General features: G+C 31.4%; 1 protein-coding gene across 49 annotated transcripts in view; it reads right to left on the reverse strand.

Annotated features, from left to right (window-relative positions):
- Positions 1–18,122, reverse strand: part of RIMS2 (regulating synaptic membrane exocytosis 2) — a 653,442-nt gene that overhangs the window by 168,831 nt on the left and 466,489 nt on the right. For 34 of the 49 annotated variants that reach the window (XM_066265863.1, XM_066265860.1, XM_066265865.1 and 31 more), the window contains one exon: positions 9,420–9,520. The exons of the other annotated variants lie outside the window; for them this stretch is intronic. In XM_066265863.1, coding sequence (XP_066121960.1) covers positions 9,420–9,520 — 101 coding nt within the window. The remainder of the gene's footprint in view (positions 1–9,419; positions 9,521–18,122) is intronic. 49 annotated transcript variants of the gene reach the window in all.

Here is an 18,122-nt window from a genome sequence, read left to right on the forward strand (position 1 = left end):
AGAACCGCTAGTTAGCTGTTCCTTAAACATGGCTTGTGTTCATATGTTTCGATAACTTTAAGATTTTTCCTCTGCCTGATATGTCCTTCACCTCATGTATTATTTACAGATTTCTCCAAGCAAAATGAATACTTCTTACTCTTTCTTAACAGAGTTTATTTTATTGTACCACTTAACACGGCCTATTTTGTATGAGCATTACTTATATGTACATGTCTCCCTAATTTGATTCTGAACTCTTATACTGGAAGAATTATACCTCCTTTCCTATCACCCTCCTTCCTTTCTTTTATCTTCTCGCTCCTTTTTTCATTTCTCCCTCCCTTCCTTATTCCTTTCTCATTCACTCAGTTCTTTGTTTTACTGTTATTCATTTGATTGTTTCTCTGGCAATTTTTTTCTTGTAATGTTGCAGAACCAGTCTCCAGAATTATAGCTGATCAGCTTCAGAGACACCCCAGGTATGCAGTTCTGAGTTACAGGAAAGAGAAAGCTACTAAATGTCCCCTTAGATTACAAAGTATGTGTATGTGCAGATATAAAAAGGGGGGCTCATATAACCATGCTTTAAAAATAACCAGGAAAGTTATTTGGTGTTGAAAATACTTTTAGTTATTTGCTCATCACTGAGTCATTCAAAAAACCATTAATATTTTAAGGGTAGAAATGACATCCTCATTGGCTTCTCATTTTATAGATAAGAAAATTGAGAGAAAAGAAAAGTTAAGTGAATTGACTTATATTATACAACTTGTTAGTATAAAAATATTTCTTTTCATTAAAAATTTTTGTGAACTATAATTCACTTTTACTGGGATACTAGGCAAGCCTATCTAGAACCTAAGTCATTTCTTTTTAAAAATATTCACATATTGTTTTCTATTTTGGGTATATCCTTTACAATAACAGATTTTATTCCTTATGTAGAATTTTAAAAATTTTACCTAAAATGTATAATCAGAATATAAAAACATCATGAAAATAACACTATAGTACTACTTATAACTACAGATAGATTTTAAACAAGTGAAACTTTAAAATGATAAAAACAATATATAAACTAATTTGAATAAAAAGATGCTTTCAATCCTATTGAACTAACCTGTTCATATTCAATTTAAAATTCAAGTATTCTTCTATTCATTTACTTTTGGTGTGGGGAGAAAATAGAAATGCACTTAAATAACATGTTCTTATATGACTGGACCCTTTAAGCCTATGTGAGTATTTCTGAAAGGGCCAATAATAAAATCATAGCCATTTTCTTTGTTACTCAGGAAGTTGTATGGAGTTGGTGCGTTTTAATTCATCCATCAGAAGGGAATTCAGTTGTCAGTTTTTCTTTTTCTTTTATCATCCCTACTTCACATGATAAATAATAAATTAACAACCCTGACTGGGGACTCCCATGTGCCAGGCCGAGTTTCATACTCTATACACACATATTTCTACCTCCTGAAGTTAGCACCAGCCAAAAATCCTTTTTACATATGAGATATATTGTAAGGTTAATTATAGTATTTCCAGATTGGAGTAGTATTTTACAGTTTCCAAAATTGATGAAATAGAAATAATCACAATTCCATGTTTAGGAAAATATTAGTAAATTCATTTTGCTGATAAATATATGTAACCTTTCCAATTGAAGAAAAATTACAACAAATTTCTGTGCTCATGAATGAAACTATCACATAATGAAACTGTGATATGTTTAAATTACAATAGAAACACCCAATGTAGACAGCTCCAAACTTAGTCGACTAATTCTGCTAATTGACTAAAGGGTTTGACTTAAGTGTTGATTTAAACTTAACTACCAATTTTTTCAAGTAAAGTAATAGAAAAAACATTATACATATAAATATATTCTCTAAATCATAATTTTTATGCCATAAATTAATTTTAAAATGTATAGACTCTGATCAGGAATTACTGAATCAATAAATGAAATATTAGATGAAGAAAATGAAACACGAAAAATCTAGTTCAAACCTAATTTTAAAGATTAGGCAACAAGATCAAATGGTTTGCTTAATTAATGATGAAACTGCCTAAAACCCAAGTGTTAACAGTATTTTTCTCCAAAATACTCTATATTTGTGTAGCGCTTGATAGATTACAGAGTTCCCTCAATTTGTACACAAAAAAGTTGGGCTGTGAAACTTTAACACAAAAGATAAGAAATAAGCAAATAATCACTGTATAAGACAGAATATATGTATTTTAGAAGGTGATAGATGTCATTGGTTCAGAAGGTCTATAAGTTTTCACATTTTCATTGTTTTAAATATTATTATATTTCTTTTTTATGTCTATCCTTTTTTTTTTTAGATTATATGGAATTTGAGTTAGAATATTTGTGTCTTATTCATCACATTTTCTTCCTTCTTATTTCCCATACTGTCTTTGATTCTATAAAGCAGTAATTTTCTACCTTTTTCATCTCATGGCATACATAAACTAATTATGAAAATTCTGAGGCACATCAATAATATATACTATTATATTTTTTACTGATATGACAGGGAAAAAAAGGTATAATTCTGATTACCAGAGGGCTATTGTTGTGTTGGCTGTTGTCATTTAATTTGACAATTTAAGGGAAAAGAAGTCAGTGCTCCTAAGTAGTCAGGTATTGCACGTTTTAAAAATTCTTGCAGCCCAATGGTTGAAAACCACTGCTATACAGCAACATCTCGCTCCCCTTGGTAACCAATATCATTCATCCCTTTTATTCTCTGTAGGTAGTCCAGTAACTCTGGAAGCCTGATGATAGCAAAGATGAATACATAAATTTCCTTCTTGCCACAGGTAAAATAAAATTGTTTCCTCTGTATGTTCTTAGGCAATATACAAAAAGAAACTATTGCTCTTGGCAATAGCAGCTCTTGTCCATAGATTGACTCTTTTATCAGCAGGTAGCTGAATGCAACTTCTTTAAAATTCTTTCTTTTGTATTTACTAAAAAAGGAGAAATTAAAATTTTATCTGTACTGTTATAATGTTCTATAAGTTGTTGTCTTACTCTTCTCAAATGACTTCTTAATAATTAATAGATTTCATTTTTGTATTTCTTGGTCTGATATGTGGTTGCACATCAGGAGGAGGTAAGCTATTCAAAATATACGCAAAGAAAAAGCAACAAAACTTAAATGTCAGCATAAAATTATGAAGAAGAAAACTGTATTTTAATTTAAGTGTGGTTTTATGATTAAGAAAAATAATTTTAAAAATAAACATGCAAACACAAAACTAAATATATTTCGTCTGCTAGAATGTGAATGTACCGTATTTGGAACAATACTACTCTGTAGTCAACATTTAACCTTAATCACTAAAAATAAACTGAAGAGCGATTAACAAAAGTGCCTATATATTTCTATTACTGTCATCTAGATTTCAGAAGTTATGCTGTGACTATGACTGCCGCTATGGTTACAATAATGCACATCAAGAACAAGAAGTTATACTTGCAACAGCTACTTCTCCCTTGATATATTGATCATGCATTCCTTTATTATCTCAAAGATAAAGCAAGAAATTATATAAATATACATGGAAAATTTTTAGTTGCTTTTTAATTCTAGTTTTGTGAGTTTTAATATAATGTGAATGAGAAATCTACCTTCACAAGCATAAATAAGAAAAAACCATGCAAGAGAAAATAGGATATAAAGTCTTATAAAATAAAATTTATCTAGTTCCTTGTTCATTTCAATTTATGACTCACTTTTAATTAGGCTATGCAGACATTGGTCAATTTTGTATGTGGGACTAACAATATTTTAAACAGACTTTGATAAAGATTACCACTAATATCTCTTGCACTTCTAAGGCCATAGTGTATATTGCTGCTCTTACTTAATAGTTTAATTATCTAGAATTTAAAATCTAGTTTTATTTCTCTTCATAGGTACACTTGGTAATGAAACAACCTTGGAATGATGTAAAAGAAATAAAAAAGTACACAGCAGGTGACTAATTAAAGGCTGGGAGGCTGGCTGGCTGGGATAAGCAGCTAGACAGACAGTCTGGAGGAGAACAGGCTCTCTTGGGGCCAGGAAACAATCTAAAGTGTGAAATTCTTTGTCAAAGTATATCCTCAGATGGTGAAGAGGTGGGCAATAAAAGAGATGGTAGCATCCCAAGTGGAGTCTGCTTGACTCCAAGACTCCAAGCTGTGTTCTCATCTACCACACTACACTCATGTACTGTTGCCACATTTTGATACCAGAGTATTAAAGTACTCCTGACTTAGAAACATCATACTTTAAATAGAGACTCCCACCTCCTTTCCCCTCTGCTGGGTCCCTATTGCTTGTGTCTTAAAAGTCAATTTAACCCTTTGAGTAGTATGAATGTTCATGTACGTCCTCATGCCTCCTGACCATCCAGAGTACGATCTTACCGGTGTAAGGCAACATTAAAAAAAGCAAATGTATGTTCTTGTTTCCATAAATTGGTTATCAAACAAACATGATTTTAAGTTAGTAACACTGTAACTGGAACTAATTTCATTTTTTGTAAAAAAAAAAACAAAAAAAACCCCTCACTCCCGGGGGTCAGTGAGCATGAGAAAAAGTCACTACTCAAAGGGTTATAGCTCATAAATTTGGCACTGAATGTGTATTCTCAGCACTGAGAAAAGAATAAGCTCTAATAAAGGAAACAGCTTAGTTAATAGCAGTTCCCTGCTTGCCAAAAGTACTGTCTTTACTTGTTTGAATTTCTTGTTTTTATATTGATCAATAGAACCTACACTTCAATCACATGAGTTTTATTTCTATTTAAGGGCTTTTTTTTGAATGAAACTATTTGTGTGTTGTGTTATCCATATTTTAATGTAAATTAGTTTGATTTCTTTCCTGCTAATATGTCTCTTTGAAATTGGCCAATAGGTACTTAAGAGACAGAGAACCTAGGTGAAAGGTTACAGAGCCTAGGGACAGGCTTGCACAATGAAAGAAGACAAACTCTCCTTCTTTTGACATGGTACTCTGATCCCACAGCATTGTCAGTCTATTAGATTATGGGTTAAATGGATTAGTATGGATTTATGGTCCACATTTGAAAAGTTCTGAGCAATTTATGGACTATATTACTCAATTCTAAAGAGGTAAATAAGAACATAGAAAATTATAATAGAATTACTATAATAGGATAAGATACTTTTGTGATGATTTTGTGGGAACATAAGTGCCATTTTGAAAAGAACATTGTTTCTACAAAGAAATAAGCTTTGAGTTCCAAATAAATACTAATCAGTAAACTGTACAGCATTGAAATGTTATGGACTACCCTTTTAAAAATATATTCTGGGATAATTTTAAAATATTAAATATGGCTAATTTTAAAGATAAAAATAATATTTAAATAAAATTATTAAAGTCCCCATATTAATTTTTAGATATACTATATACATTGGTTGATTTTCAACTATTGCTATTTAAATTAATCATCATATAACTCCCAGGATAGTTGATCTATGGTGAATTATAACTTACTTTGTTAAATTTGATAGACAAATCACATCTTTCTGAACCAATGAAGAGCAGAGAGTATTGTTTTTATAGAAAAAATAGAAGTTGACCTTTAAACTTCTACCCAGAGTAGAATAGATGAATTACATTTAAACTGGAAGAGGGGGAATGCCAATAGGCAGGAAAGGGTATACTGGCTACACAGTTCAATTTTGAGGGGGAGAAAACCAAGAAATTATCCATTGATTAAATAGGAATGATATCTGCACATGACTTTCACTGCTCTTATTAAATATAGACTCTCTGCTTTTATATTTCCTAAGATACTTAAAATATTCTTAGAAAAACAGTAGCAATAGGCATTTCTCTGTAGATGCTTTCAAAGTGAATTACTAAAAAATATTTTTTTAATTAGTAAGAATTGTTTACAAACTATTGGTGCAGAAGGCTCAAAAATTTCACGAAGGTAATGCCATTTAAAACTGGAATGTGTAGTTAAAAAGGAAACTTCACTAACACTTGATTACACCACATCAAAGCTTCTTAATAGCTTCACTGGGATTTCGGGAATAGAGCTTATGCTCTATACATCTGAGGCTTTGGATGTAATATCAGGTAGCTCAAATTTGAAAACCAGATTAGCTACAAATAATACTTCTCATGACTTAGTGGCTATGTAAATTTGAATAGATTACATAAACTTTCTATATATTTATTCCCTCTGCTGTTAAATGTGTTTTTTAGATCTAATGTAGTAAAGTAGATAGCTCAATGGCAAGCCTTTAATTGGCAGTTATCAAAATAAGGAAGAATGAAAATATAAGCTAAATATCCCTAATTAAAAAGAGAAATGGTGTAGAAAATTTTAATCTAAAGAAGTGTTAGTATGAAAATTAATAATAACTGAATCTATATATTCCCTTGACTGATGAAGCACTCTCTATAATATATATTTTGATCTATGAGAGGAATATCAAGATATGAATGATGAGGAGATAGATGACCCAACAAAGATAGTTCCAATCTGGAAATAATTTGTAATGAAAGAAAAGAGAGTTGTTTTTTGGACCCTTTTAAAAAGTTGTACCTTATGACCTAATTACATTTTTGGTTAATCTGAAAGCATAATTTCAGCAATAGAAAAGAGAATAATAAGTATTTGATAGTCAGGTGAGAGGATTTGTTAGAAACTATGAGAAACCTATAAAGGTTTCAGATCATCTGTTCTCAAAACAAAAAAAGGTCTCCATTTTTTAATGGCATCGTTCATCACTGACTTCTAGCTAAAAGCCTAATAGTGGAAGTCAACTCATTCAAGTTCCCTATGAGTAAATTTTATAAGCAGTTCACCTTAGCAGTAGCTCTTAAACCTTAGTTGATATCAGAATCACCTGATAGGCTCATTAAACTTCAGGTACATTACACCTAGGGTTTTGCCTAAGTAGGTGTAGAGGGGGCCAGAGATTTACATTCTAAAAGTCCTCAGGTGATGTGGATGCCTCTGGAAAAGCATTTGAAAATGACTGCCTTAGAGAATGTTTAGGAAATTATATTGCTTAGTATAATTAGTTCTCTGCCAAGACTTAAATTTTTCCTAACCTAAATTAAATAGCATCAAAGTTATATAATTATGAAGCATTCATTTAATTATGAATTGGAATGAAATAAAAACTTGTTTTTTCTGAAAAATACTCTGAGTCATGCCTATAGTATTCTTTAGTCAATCCTCCTGTAAGAAATTTCTGTTGTGTATCCACAGGAAGGATCATCGCTATTGCTTCTAAGGAATTTGCTTTTATTGTATGAATTATGTAAATCATACAACCGACTCAGTTTCTCTTTCAGTCTTTGCTGCTTGTTAGGAAGCTCATGGTCAAAGTATAGGCCCCATATACAACAGGTGTATAGGATCTCATTACACATTTTGCTCACAAACTTGACCTTGTTTTCTCTTGACTTCATTTTCCTTTGATACACATTTCTTCTTTGACGATATTATTGGGACTATTACACGTATCTTACAAAGTTATCTACCTTCCTTCCTGAAGTATAGTGAGATATATACAAGCAAATAAAATAAGTTTGTGTTATCTGAAAATATGTTTACAAAAGTTTTAATATCCTATTTTTTTAGGGCTCATGCTTTGGTCTTTGGATTATAGAAAATGAATCAATGAGAGATAACAGCATAATAGAGGCCACATAAAATCAGGTCCATCTTAATAGCCCAAGGCAGATATTGAAAAAGTACCTGGGAATGCATAGATATCATTTCTGATACCAAGGACAAAAGGGGAGGGATGTATCTGAAAAATTTATTGATACACAATGATTTTCCATGAAATTCATAAAACTATTTGAATTTACTCATATTTTCATTTTAGAGAACAAAATCTAGAAGTTTAAAACCTGGTGAGGAAAGGCAAGGCTATTTTTGTCTTAAATTTACCTCTCTTGGCTTTAGGCCTGTGCCATTTCTTTTTTTTTTTTTTTTTTTTTTTTGTATTTTTCTGAAGCTAGAAACGGGGAGAGACAGACAGACTCCCGCATGTGCCCGACCGGGATCCACCCGGCACACCCATCAGGGGGCGATGCTCTGCCCACCAGGGGGTGATGCTTTGCCCCTCTGGGGCATCGCTCTGTTGTGACCAGAGCCACTCTAGCGCCTGGGGCAGAGGCCAAGGAGCCATCCCCAGCGCCCGGGCCATCTTGGCTCCAATGGAGCCTCGCTGCGGGAGGGGAAGAGAGAGACAGAGAGGAAGGAGAGGGGGAGGGGTGGAGAAGCAGATGGGCGCTTCTCCTGTGTGCCCTGGCCGGGAATTGAACCCGGGACTTCTGCACGCCAGGCCGACGCTCTACCACTGAGCAAACTGCCAGGGCAGGACTATGCTATTTCTAGCATACCAGCATTCTGTGATGAACAATCCCATATTCACCATGTTAGAAGTCAGTGGGGAAGAGATTGGTGGTTTGAAAAATGATGCTGATAAAAGAATCTCACCCTCCTCTCACTTATACAGTGAAGAAATTAGAAACCTGTGCTACCTATCACATATGCATACCCAATATAGCCAGTATGCTTTATGAAAGTCTTGCCTTTACCAAAGAAAGGGGTATAATGGGGAGGAACTTAAGGTTTAGTAGGTAAGGATAAAATATACCTAAGTATATAAAAATCCAAACTGCTTTTCTCTAACACACAGATAAATAGACCACACATATTACATGACTGAAGGAAAAAAATTACTAAGTCAAGCTGTATATAACTAAATGTTATGAGTAAGGTTCGTGATTTTCATACTTTTATTAAATCTTAAATAGGTACGTTAGAAGCAAAATTTCTGCGTGACTGGCCATGAATAATATCGTGAACCTTAAAATGTTCTGAAAATATAAAAGCAGTAAAGAGCAATGAATAATACTTTTTCCTACCTTGGTAAACCTCATTACCTCAACTAATTTCCAAAATATTGTTTAAAATGATTCTCACTAAGATACCATTTGAACTCCTTAGAATATCTCATGAATATGTATTTTGTGCTAATACCTCATTTAGTAAACCAGATTCAGTTAAAATACTGTATAATCAAAAAATTCTATGTGTAAGAAAATCATAGGAAGATAATAGTTCTTAAACATTTTGAGGGTGTGAAGAGCCTTTATAGGTTTTATAAAACTTAAAATTCTGAAAGATTTGTTTTTTAGATCATTTATGAATTTCATTTTAATCTCCTACATTATATACTGATTTTTAAAAATATGGCACATTCTATACCTAAATGATGGTAAACAAATACAGTATAAATTTGATCAGTTAATATCGTGGGGCCATTGCGTTATATGTTGGTGTCTGACTAATCTGCAATCAGCTGTTTAAGAGAATCTAATGGTTTCATATGATTGACTATTTTACAATTTTTAAAAAGAAAAATGTCTTGCCTTTGAATGGTAATCTTGTTCCAGTCTGGGATCTGATCCGGCTACCTGTTTGTATTTGTTAATTTTCATTTGGCGATTTCTCTCCTCTATATCCATAGCACCTATCGAGTAGAAAAAAACCCATAAAATTAATGTTCAGTTCTTATTTGTAATCCTTACTTACAGGATGTATAAAAGAAGAAATGCTAGGCTGATATATTATTTTCATTCAAGGTAGTACATACAAATTAAATGTATTATTTTTAGATATATTTGAAGTATGCAATATGGCAAATAAAAGCATGGTTATTAAATATGTAAAATAATTTTAATCTGAATAAGATGTAAATTAAATGAATTTAAACAAAAAACAACACATTTAACACTTTCTATCTAGTAAATGTAATCAAGGAATATATATATGACAACACATAAATTTCACAATTATATTATAAAAACTTTGGCTTGTAATGCATCAAGACTTGATTAATTTACTGGAGAAAAGTTGTAAGTTTAATTGGTTTCAAATACAATTTTATAATTGCATTTAGAAACTTTTTCATGAAGTTAGCCCATATATTAAAACAGTTTGCCCTAGCATACATGTGAATGCAGTTATCACGATGTTTTGAACCTGAACTTTCTGGAAGTGGGATAAAAAATGAAGCACTTAGAATAATACTACTCAGAAAACACCATGCCAGTAAAGGCCAGTGTATTACTGAAGTCATTTCAGGAAAAAAAAGTAAGGACATGAGAAAGTGAGATGGTAAACATATTAAAAATGAGATTAATGCTCTCTATAAATAGGTGCCACCTCAAAACACATCAATTATAGATATCAGGAGAGTCTTTGAAAACTTTGGTTGGAATAAGAACTAAATTCTGTTAGTAAATCTTAGCAAACATAAAAATGCTTTAAAAGTATATTTATGATTATTAAAGAAATTGTATAGGAAAATTCAATTTCTCATAAATGAGAAAAAATGAAAACAAAATCTTAATTGTACACTACAAATCTTCAAACTGGAAAAAATAATCAATAGCTTAGTAGGCTTGGGTGGGTATCTATAATAAAATGTTGTCATGTAAATGCAGAAGCACTGAAAGCAGGTAGGAATGTAAATGTACTCATTCCCCTTACTTAAGATCATAACTTTAAAACTGCAATAAAGATATCTGTATAAAAATGTGCCTGTTTAAAGACAGGTATTTTAGTATTTACTCTAAAAAAAAATCATTGTATATCTGATAATTCTCTCTAGTAATAAAGTTTAAGTAGAAATCAATTAAATAGTATAAATAAGAAAGAAAAAGTTTAAAGAGTAAGAAAATCTTGAATAAAATAATATATAAAGACCTTACATTATATGACCCCTAGTGTTAACAGCAAATATAAATCAACTATTCAATAAAGTGAGGCAATCATTTCTGTGTAACAGAAACATTTTAATAATAATTTGATTAGTCGATTAGGATTATGTCAAATTATAAAATGGGGAATACACATATCATGTGAATAGCAATTGAATGATACATAAAATCAATTGAGTGCCTACATGATACGAATGGGAAATATATTCAAGTATCATATCTATTTGGAATTACTGTATACCTCAAGAGATATTCTCAGGTAAATATGTCTATTTTATCCAAGAACAAGGGAAAAAAACCAATCTTGGCATCAAAAAATATGTACATTGAAAGAATATTAGCTGAATTTAGATTCTGGGGAATTTTTTTTTATAAAGTTTCATTCTGATGTCATAGTTTGAAAATAGTATACACCAATTGACAAAAGTTTAAATTCATTTTATATATACATATATACACACATATACATACATATAGATCTATACACATACATACATATATAGGTATTTTATAATATTTAAACTATTTTCAGAACATCAACCTCTTATAAAGCTACATTAGATTCTTCCTGATTACTATGTATTGTAGTATGGGATATATACTGGCAGGAGTTAGGAAACATTTTCTGTAAAGAGCCCAATAGTAAATATCCTAGGCTTTGCAGACCATATGGTTTCTCCAAACCTCTGACATTGTAACATAAAAATGCTACAGACAATGCATACACAAATGAGTGCAGCAGTACTCTAATAAAACCTTATTTTCAAAACCAGCAGCAGGCTGTGGGCCATAGTTTTGGCCAACTCCTGAGTTAAAGTATAAATATACTGGTTTACTTTGCATTGCAAAAAAAGCCCTTCTTCTTCTTAATGGTTTAGAGATTTTGTAGAAACAAATTTATGATTCTCTTTCAGAACATCATCTTAACAGATAACTAAGGGAGGGGTCTAAGAAAGATATTAATCTGTATTTGCTATAAGCAAATAAAAATGCAAATAAAATTTGCATTTTACCCATTTAAATATGTTATCAACTAAATTCTAATTTCAAACATGGCTCTCAATTCCAGACTCAATCATCATCTATACATGGTTCCTAAATGGAAAAATGCCATGTTAGAGTCTTAACCAATGAAATCTCAAGGGACTGCCTTATATAATATATAGACAACAACTTGGCTAAACATACTTACAACTTAAAATTCTCCTATGAGGCTAATCCTTAGGAGAGTAGTAACTCAACATGCCTCTCTTCAAAATTATTTAGTTCATATGAAGTTTTCCATTCCTTTCTATATTTTATCAACCTAGTCTCATGAAGAAAACAATCCACAAACAATAACATCTTTTAATAATAAAGTATCCTATTGATAAAGAGATCTATTATAAAATTTTTTTACCAGCAAGTTAATTTTTCTTTGCTGGTCAATTCTTTCTAATGAAAGTAACCTAGAAATAATATTTTCAATATCATTATTTTGGTTTCAACAAAACTCAGTCTTCTTTTTTTCTTTATCTGAGGAATGAAAAACAATTTAGAGAAATCATTGCAAGTGGAAGAGCTGTTCACCCTCTGTTGGGAAATAAAATACATAATTTCTAAATTTTCGACTCTGATGTCCAATGCTGTACTTATATAAAAAGAAAATAAGTGAAATTGTTAAAGAGGCAGGTTTTTGTTCAATCTCCTATCTTTCAGTTTTGCACTGGAAATTTGCATGTAAATGGTCCTGTAAATTGTACAATAAAGTAATCATTTGATCACAGAAATCTACCCTCCCCAATTATCTGTTAATCTTGCTACAATAATGTAAAAAATGCATTGTGGGAAATAATGGCTTATAGGTTAAGAGGGTAAATTTACCTAAGAGTTTCTAAAATTCATATTCTTATATGGGATGACACTATGCTTATTACAAAAGACATTTTAGTGATTTGATTTTGTAATATATGCACACTAAAAATTAGTCATTATATGTTCAAAATCAAATTAAATATCAAAGTATTTTCAAATTATAATAAAAAGTGACTAAGATGTTAATGGAACAATCATAGTTCTTGGACAAACACATTTACAACAAAAGTCTGCATATATTTGTGTCTATTTATTGAAAATTTATTTAAATATATTAAACTATAGTATTCAAATTGTCTGATTGGCTTTCCTAATAATGCATTTAAATTATACAAGGCTTGTTTTTTCTACTTTTAATATTTTATGGCAGAGAACAAAAGGAAAAGTGGAATGTAGATATGTTAAAATTATAATTATCTCAAAATATTTGCGTTTCTCAAATTGGAAACTCCTGGTCCATTCTCTGTCACTTAATTTTAAAAGTCCAATTTTTTTTTGAGCCTGATTTAATTTGTTTTCTAAAATCATTTCACATATTTTGTAAGCAATTTATTTTTATATAAGTCATTGAAGAGTTTTACTTGTTCTCAAATCTGTAAGTTTAAATCAATCAATGGTTATTTTAAGCTTAAAAAGACTATGTAACCTGTCCAGAAGGTTAAATGTATAATGCTGGTAAGATAATAAAGTTAAGAACTTAAGTTGTAGGTAGATTCTGTATCTAGACATGTAGTAGAAAATGGTCAGATTAACGAGCAGCAATACAGTGGTTGCTTTGGTTTCACTAGTTACATGTGTGCTATAAGAGTCATCAGCACACCTCTGTGATTTCTGTATTACACTGCAAACAGGATTAGTTTCGTTTGCTATACCAATACACAAATACACACACATACACACACACACACACAGCTTTTGGGGTCTCAAAGCAGCTTTATACCCCAAACTTCTTTGAAGTAGGGACATAGATTTGGCAGTAATGTAATGAAATTTTCAACTCTGGGGATTGTAAGAGAAAAATCTCTTAAGTTAATATCAAAGACCCAAGAAAGAACTCAAAATTCAGAAAAATATGAGTGAACCTAAAATTAACAAAAATCATGGAAGTCAAAGATTATTAATCTTATTGAAATCCAGAAACTACATCAGTTAGTACCCCAAATTTTCATAGCTAATTTAATAATTTTTAAACATCCTTCATCCTCCCTCTCTTTCTATCTCTATTGTGAATATTTGGTTTCAGCTAAAAAAAAAAAGTTTTCACTAAATTGAGATTTTAAAAGTTATCATGAGGGTTTCTCATAAAAATAATCTTATCTGTAAATCCTTTTTCTTTGATTATTGATGTCTTCATAAAATAAGATATTCCTCTAGACAATCTGAGGTTAGAAAACAAATTTATATTGTTCATTAAAAAGTGTATCAAGAACTTGTGAAATGATCATTAAAAATTAACATTTTATAATTGGATTTTTTTATGAATTTTAACCTTAAAAAGGTACATGTTAAATCTGTTTTCTTGTTAAGTATAAGAATTAAAGGCACTGGTGTAATATTGTTAAAACAGTAAAAGATTTCCAACAAAATCTGTTTTCTGTTGAATTATCCAAATAATTGGTAACAATATAAAGTGTAGCTTTAACAAATCTAATTGATTTTCATAAAATACATATATAATAAATGTAATCTGATGTAAAACAAAATATTATCTAAAGCATTTTTCTTACTGAAGCTACAAAAGTGTATTACATAGGCCCTGAAAGGGTGGCTTAGTGGATAAAGCATTGTACTGGTGCATGGAGGTCATGAGTTCCATCCTGGGTTCAGGTGCATTTGAAAGGCAATCAATGAGTGCACAACTAGATGGAGTAACTAAGTGGAACAAGTTGATACTTCTCTGTCTCTCTCTCTCCCTACCCTGCATCTCTCCCTCAAATCAATGGGGGAAAACTTAAATATATTACTTGTCTAGTAGAAATATTTAAAAAATTAACTATTGTTGCCAAACAATTGGGGAAATGTATAAATTACATTTGATAACTATCTTATTGAATCTTAGTTTACAAACTTTTAAGATAATACAGACAATGTGGAAGAGGCACAAAACAAAACAAAATTCCAGATGATAATAATGAGATTGATAGAAATGATATATTCCAAATGAACAAAGTTAAAGGGGCCAAATTCTTGTAATCAGCATTTCAGTATGTACCAAATTAAGTGCAGTAAGAAAAACTGTACAGTCAGGGTATGCGGCTAGTTGCTCGTTTTGAGGTGATAATTACACAGGCCAAAGCACGGCTATTTATGTTTATGTTCTAGATCCAGTAATATATACTATAAAAACAACTTACTGATGTCTTTCAATAGTAGAAAAGTAAGAATAGAAATTGTTGAAATGACTCAACAAGTCATCTATTTTTGTCATGGTATAATTTTATTTTCAAAGGTAGTACAATTCAAAAAGAAAATACTGTCCTTGATTTTATAAAATATTTTAACCGTTTTTTTCAATATCCAATAAATGAAAATTTATTTTTCAGGTTGACAGTAATATACTAGCTTTTGACCAAAAATTTATGGTTATTTATATGCATGTTTCCTGAGTACCTGATGTACAATTATAAAACGCAAACTATTTTAAAATACAACATATCTGGTATTGTGTATCAAAAGACATTACAATGGTCATATTTTTTAACCTGAAATTTTACTCAACAGGTTCTTTCTTAAAGAAATTAATCAATGTGCAAAGAGGAACACAGAGTAAATTCATTGCACCACTGTTTGATAATTATGAAGGTCTGGAAAAAGAACCTCTAAATGTCCAAGAAGAAGAGTTCATTGCAATTATGGTATATCTACAGAATACTATGTATCCATGAAGAATGATGAGTAAAGTTTGCATGTGCATTCACATATGAAAATTATATAAATTAAAGATATTGTAATTAATGATTATAAAACATATTATACGGTAGATATAATAGTATAGTTTATAAACCATAACTTAAAAACTATTCATAAAACATATATATACACATAACCTATACAAAAGACAAAGAGATGAAATGAAAACGACTTATGATTTAAACACCAGTGTTAGCATTTCTCACTGGTTACCTGAAGTATAAATTCTATTGTTTTTTTTTTAAATTTGGGTTAAAATAGGGTTTATACAATATCCACAACAGCTATACCTAATTTTGGAAAAATATGTTTAAAATGATCACAAAATGTCATGTTTATGTAAAATAGGACAAATTATCGAGTTTGAAAAACATATTTTTGTTATAATTTGATAATAATACTTTGAAAATAAATGTTGGTCTGACCTGTGGTGGCACAGTGGATAAAGCATTGACCTGGAACGCTGAGGTCGCTGGTTCGAGGCCCTGGGCTTGCCTCGTCAAGGCACATATAGGAGTTGATGCTTCCTGCTCCTTCCCTCCCATTTCTCTTTCTCCCCAGCCATCTCTCTTCTCTTTAAAATAAATAAATAAAGTCTTAAATTTTTTTAAAAAATTAAAAAAAGAAAAGAAATGTTAGGTCCTGGCTGGTTGGCTCAGCAGTAGAGCATCGAGCATCAGCCCAGCATGTGGAAGTCCCAGGTTCAATTCCTGGTCAAGGCACACTAGAGAAGAGACAATCTGCTTCCCCCACCTCATTTCTCTCTCTTCCCCTCCTGCAGCCATGGCTCAAATGGTTCAAGTAAAGTTGATTCCATGGCCTTAGCCTCAGGCACTAAAATAGCTCAGTTGCTGAGCAACAGAGCTGCGGCTCAGCTAGGCAGAGCATAGCCTGGTAGAAGCCTGCTGGGTGGACCCCAGTCAGGGCACATGTAGAAGTCAGTCTCTGCCTCCCTGCCTCTCACTTTATTAAAATAAATAAGTAAATGAATATTAAATAATTTTAAAAATGCAAATGTGCAATCATTCATTCTTATGTTAAAAACATATATTTATTTGTAAATAAAAACATTTTAGTATTGATTAAAAATGGTATGTAATAAATATTTCCAAATGCAAAAAGAAATGCATAGATCTTTTCCATTTTTATGAGTACAAAGAGTGATCTGACATGCTACAAGATTTTCTATATTAGTATTTTCAGATGTGGCACTTAAAAAAATACACAAATTTTTTAAAAGTTACTTTAAAATTATTTCTTCACAATCACTTGCCTTTAATGAATTTTATATTTTATTCTAACACTGTATTATATACTCTAACTTCATAAAAGTACATATTGTTAGCTAAATTATTTGTTAAAAACAGATATAATGCAGAGATTAACAATATTGGAACAAGTTAAATAGAGAAAAAGTATGGAAATAAGTGTGAAAAATTAGATACTAATTATATCCAGATCAGTAGTAGGCAAACAGAAGCCTTTTTAAACTGAGTGGACAATCTTAACTGTGCAACTAAGATACACAACTTTTAAGGGATATTTATTTCCAAATCATACAATTTTGAGGATTTTTTACTGTAGTCATTAAGAACTGATATATTTGGAATGAGAGAAAATATCATTTGATTTTTAAAATAATGTGTTTACTTATAAAATGATCTTTCTTAGATCCCAGGCATGTACAAAAACTGAACTTCATATGTGCCTAAGTGAAACATGAAATTAAATGGAACATAAAAGCTCTAGAAACTTACAGAGCTGTTGCACTACCTTGAGGCTCATAGTTATGAGTTCTAGTCCTTTGAATTATGTTCTAAACCTGAACAACCTATTTAAAATATTTAGTTTGCTTGTTATTCTTTGTACCTGTCTGCTGTTTCTCTATTAACTCCCTGCTGTAGACAAATTTCAGACTACTTTCACTAGACAGAGTAAAAAGAAAGTGATATTCAAACTACTTTATGACCTAAGTTATTGGGAGTGATCAAGTGATCTAAAGGAAATAGATGATGTCTGTTTTTGACATTTAAATTCAGTGAACACACTTACTGAAACTTGATCATTCAGAGGTTGCATGAAATGTCTGAAAGGATCATAATAAAGAAATTTAAATGCATCTTTATATTTCTGTTAATTTAGAAATTTAAGTATACTTAGAAATGTTGACAGTGTTTAAAAATCACAGAAAATAAAAATATCCATCATATAAAAACTGAGATAAGACCTATGCTGAAAAAGAGGCCCATATAATTTTTCTTGTGTATATTAGAATCGTATAGAGAATACTTCTTGTGCTATAATTAAAAACTTATCAAAGTCTGCCTTATGTAGCAATAGTGTGATTAAAAAGAAAAAGTAGGCCCTGGCCGGTTGGCTCAGCGGCAGAGCGTCGGCCTGGCGTGCGGGGGACCCGGGTTTGATTCCCGGCCAGAGCACACAGGAGAAGCGCCCATTTGCTTCTCCACCCCACCCCTTCCACTCTGTCTCTCTCTTCCCCTCCCGCAGCCGAGGCTCTATTGGAGCAAAGATGGCCCGGGCGCTGGGGATGGCTCCTTGGCCTCTGCCCCAGGCGCTGGAGTGGCT

This window comes from Saccopteryx bilineata, chromosome 3 (genome assembly GCF_036850765.1).
Source record: "Saccopteryx bilineata isolate mSacBil1 chromosome 3, mSacBil1_pri_phased_curated, whole genome shotgun sequence".
Classification (NCBI taxonomy): Eukaryota; Metazoa; Chordata; class Mammalia; order Chiroptera; family Emballonuridae; genus Saccopteryx; species Saccopteryx bilineata.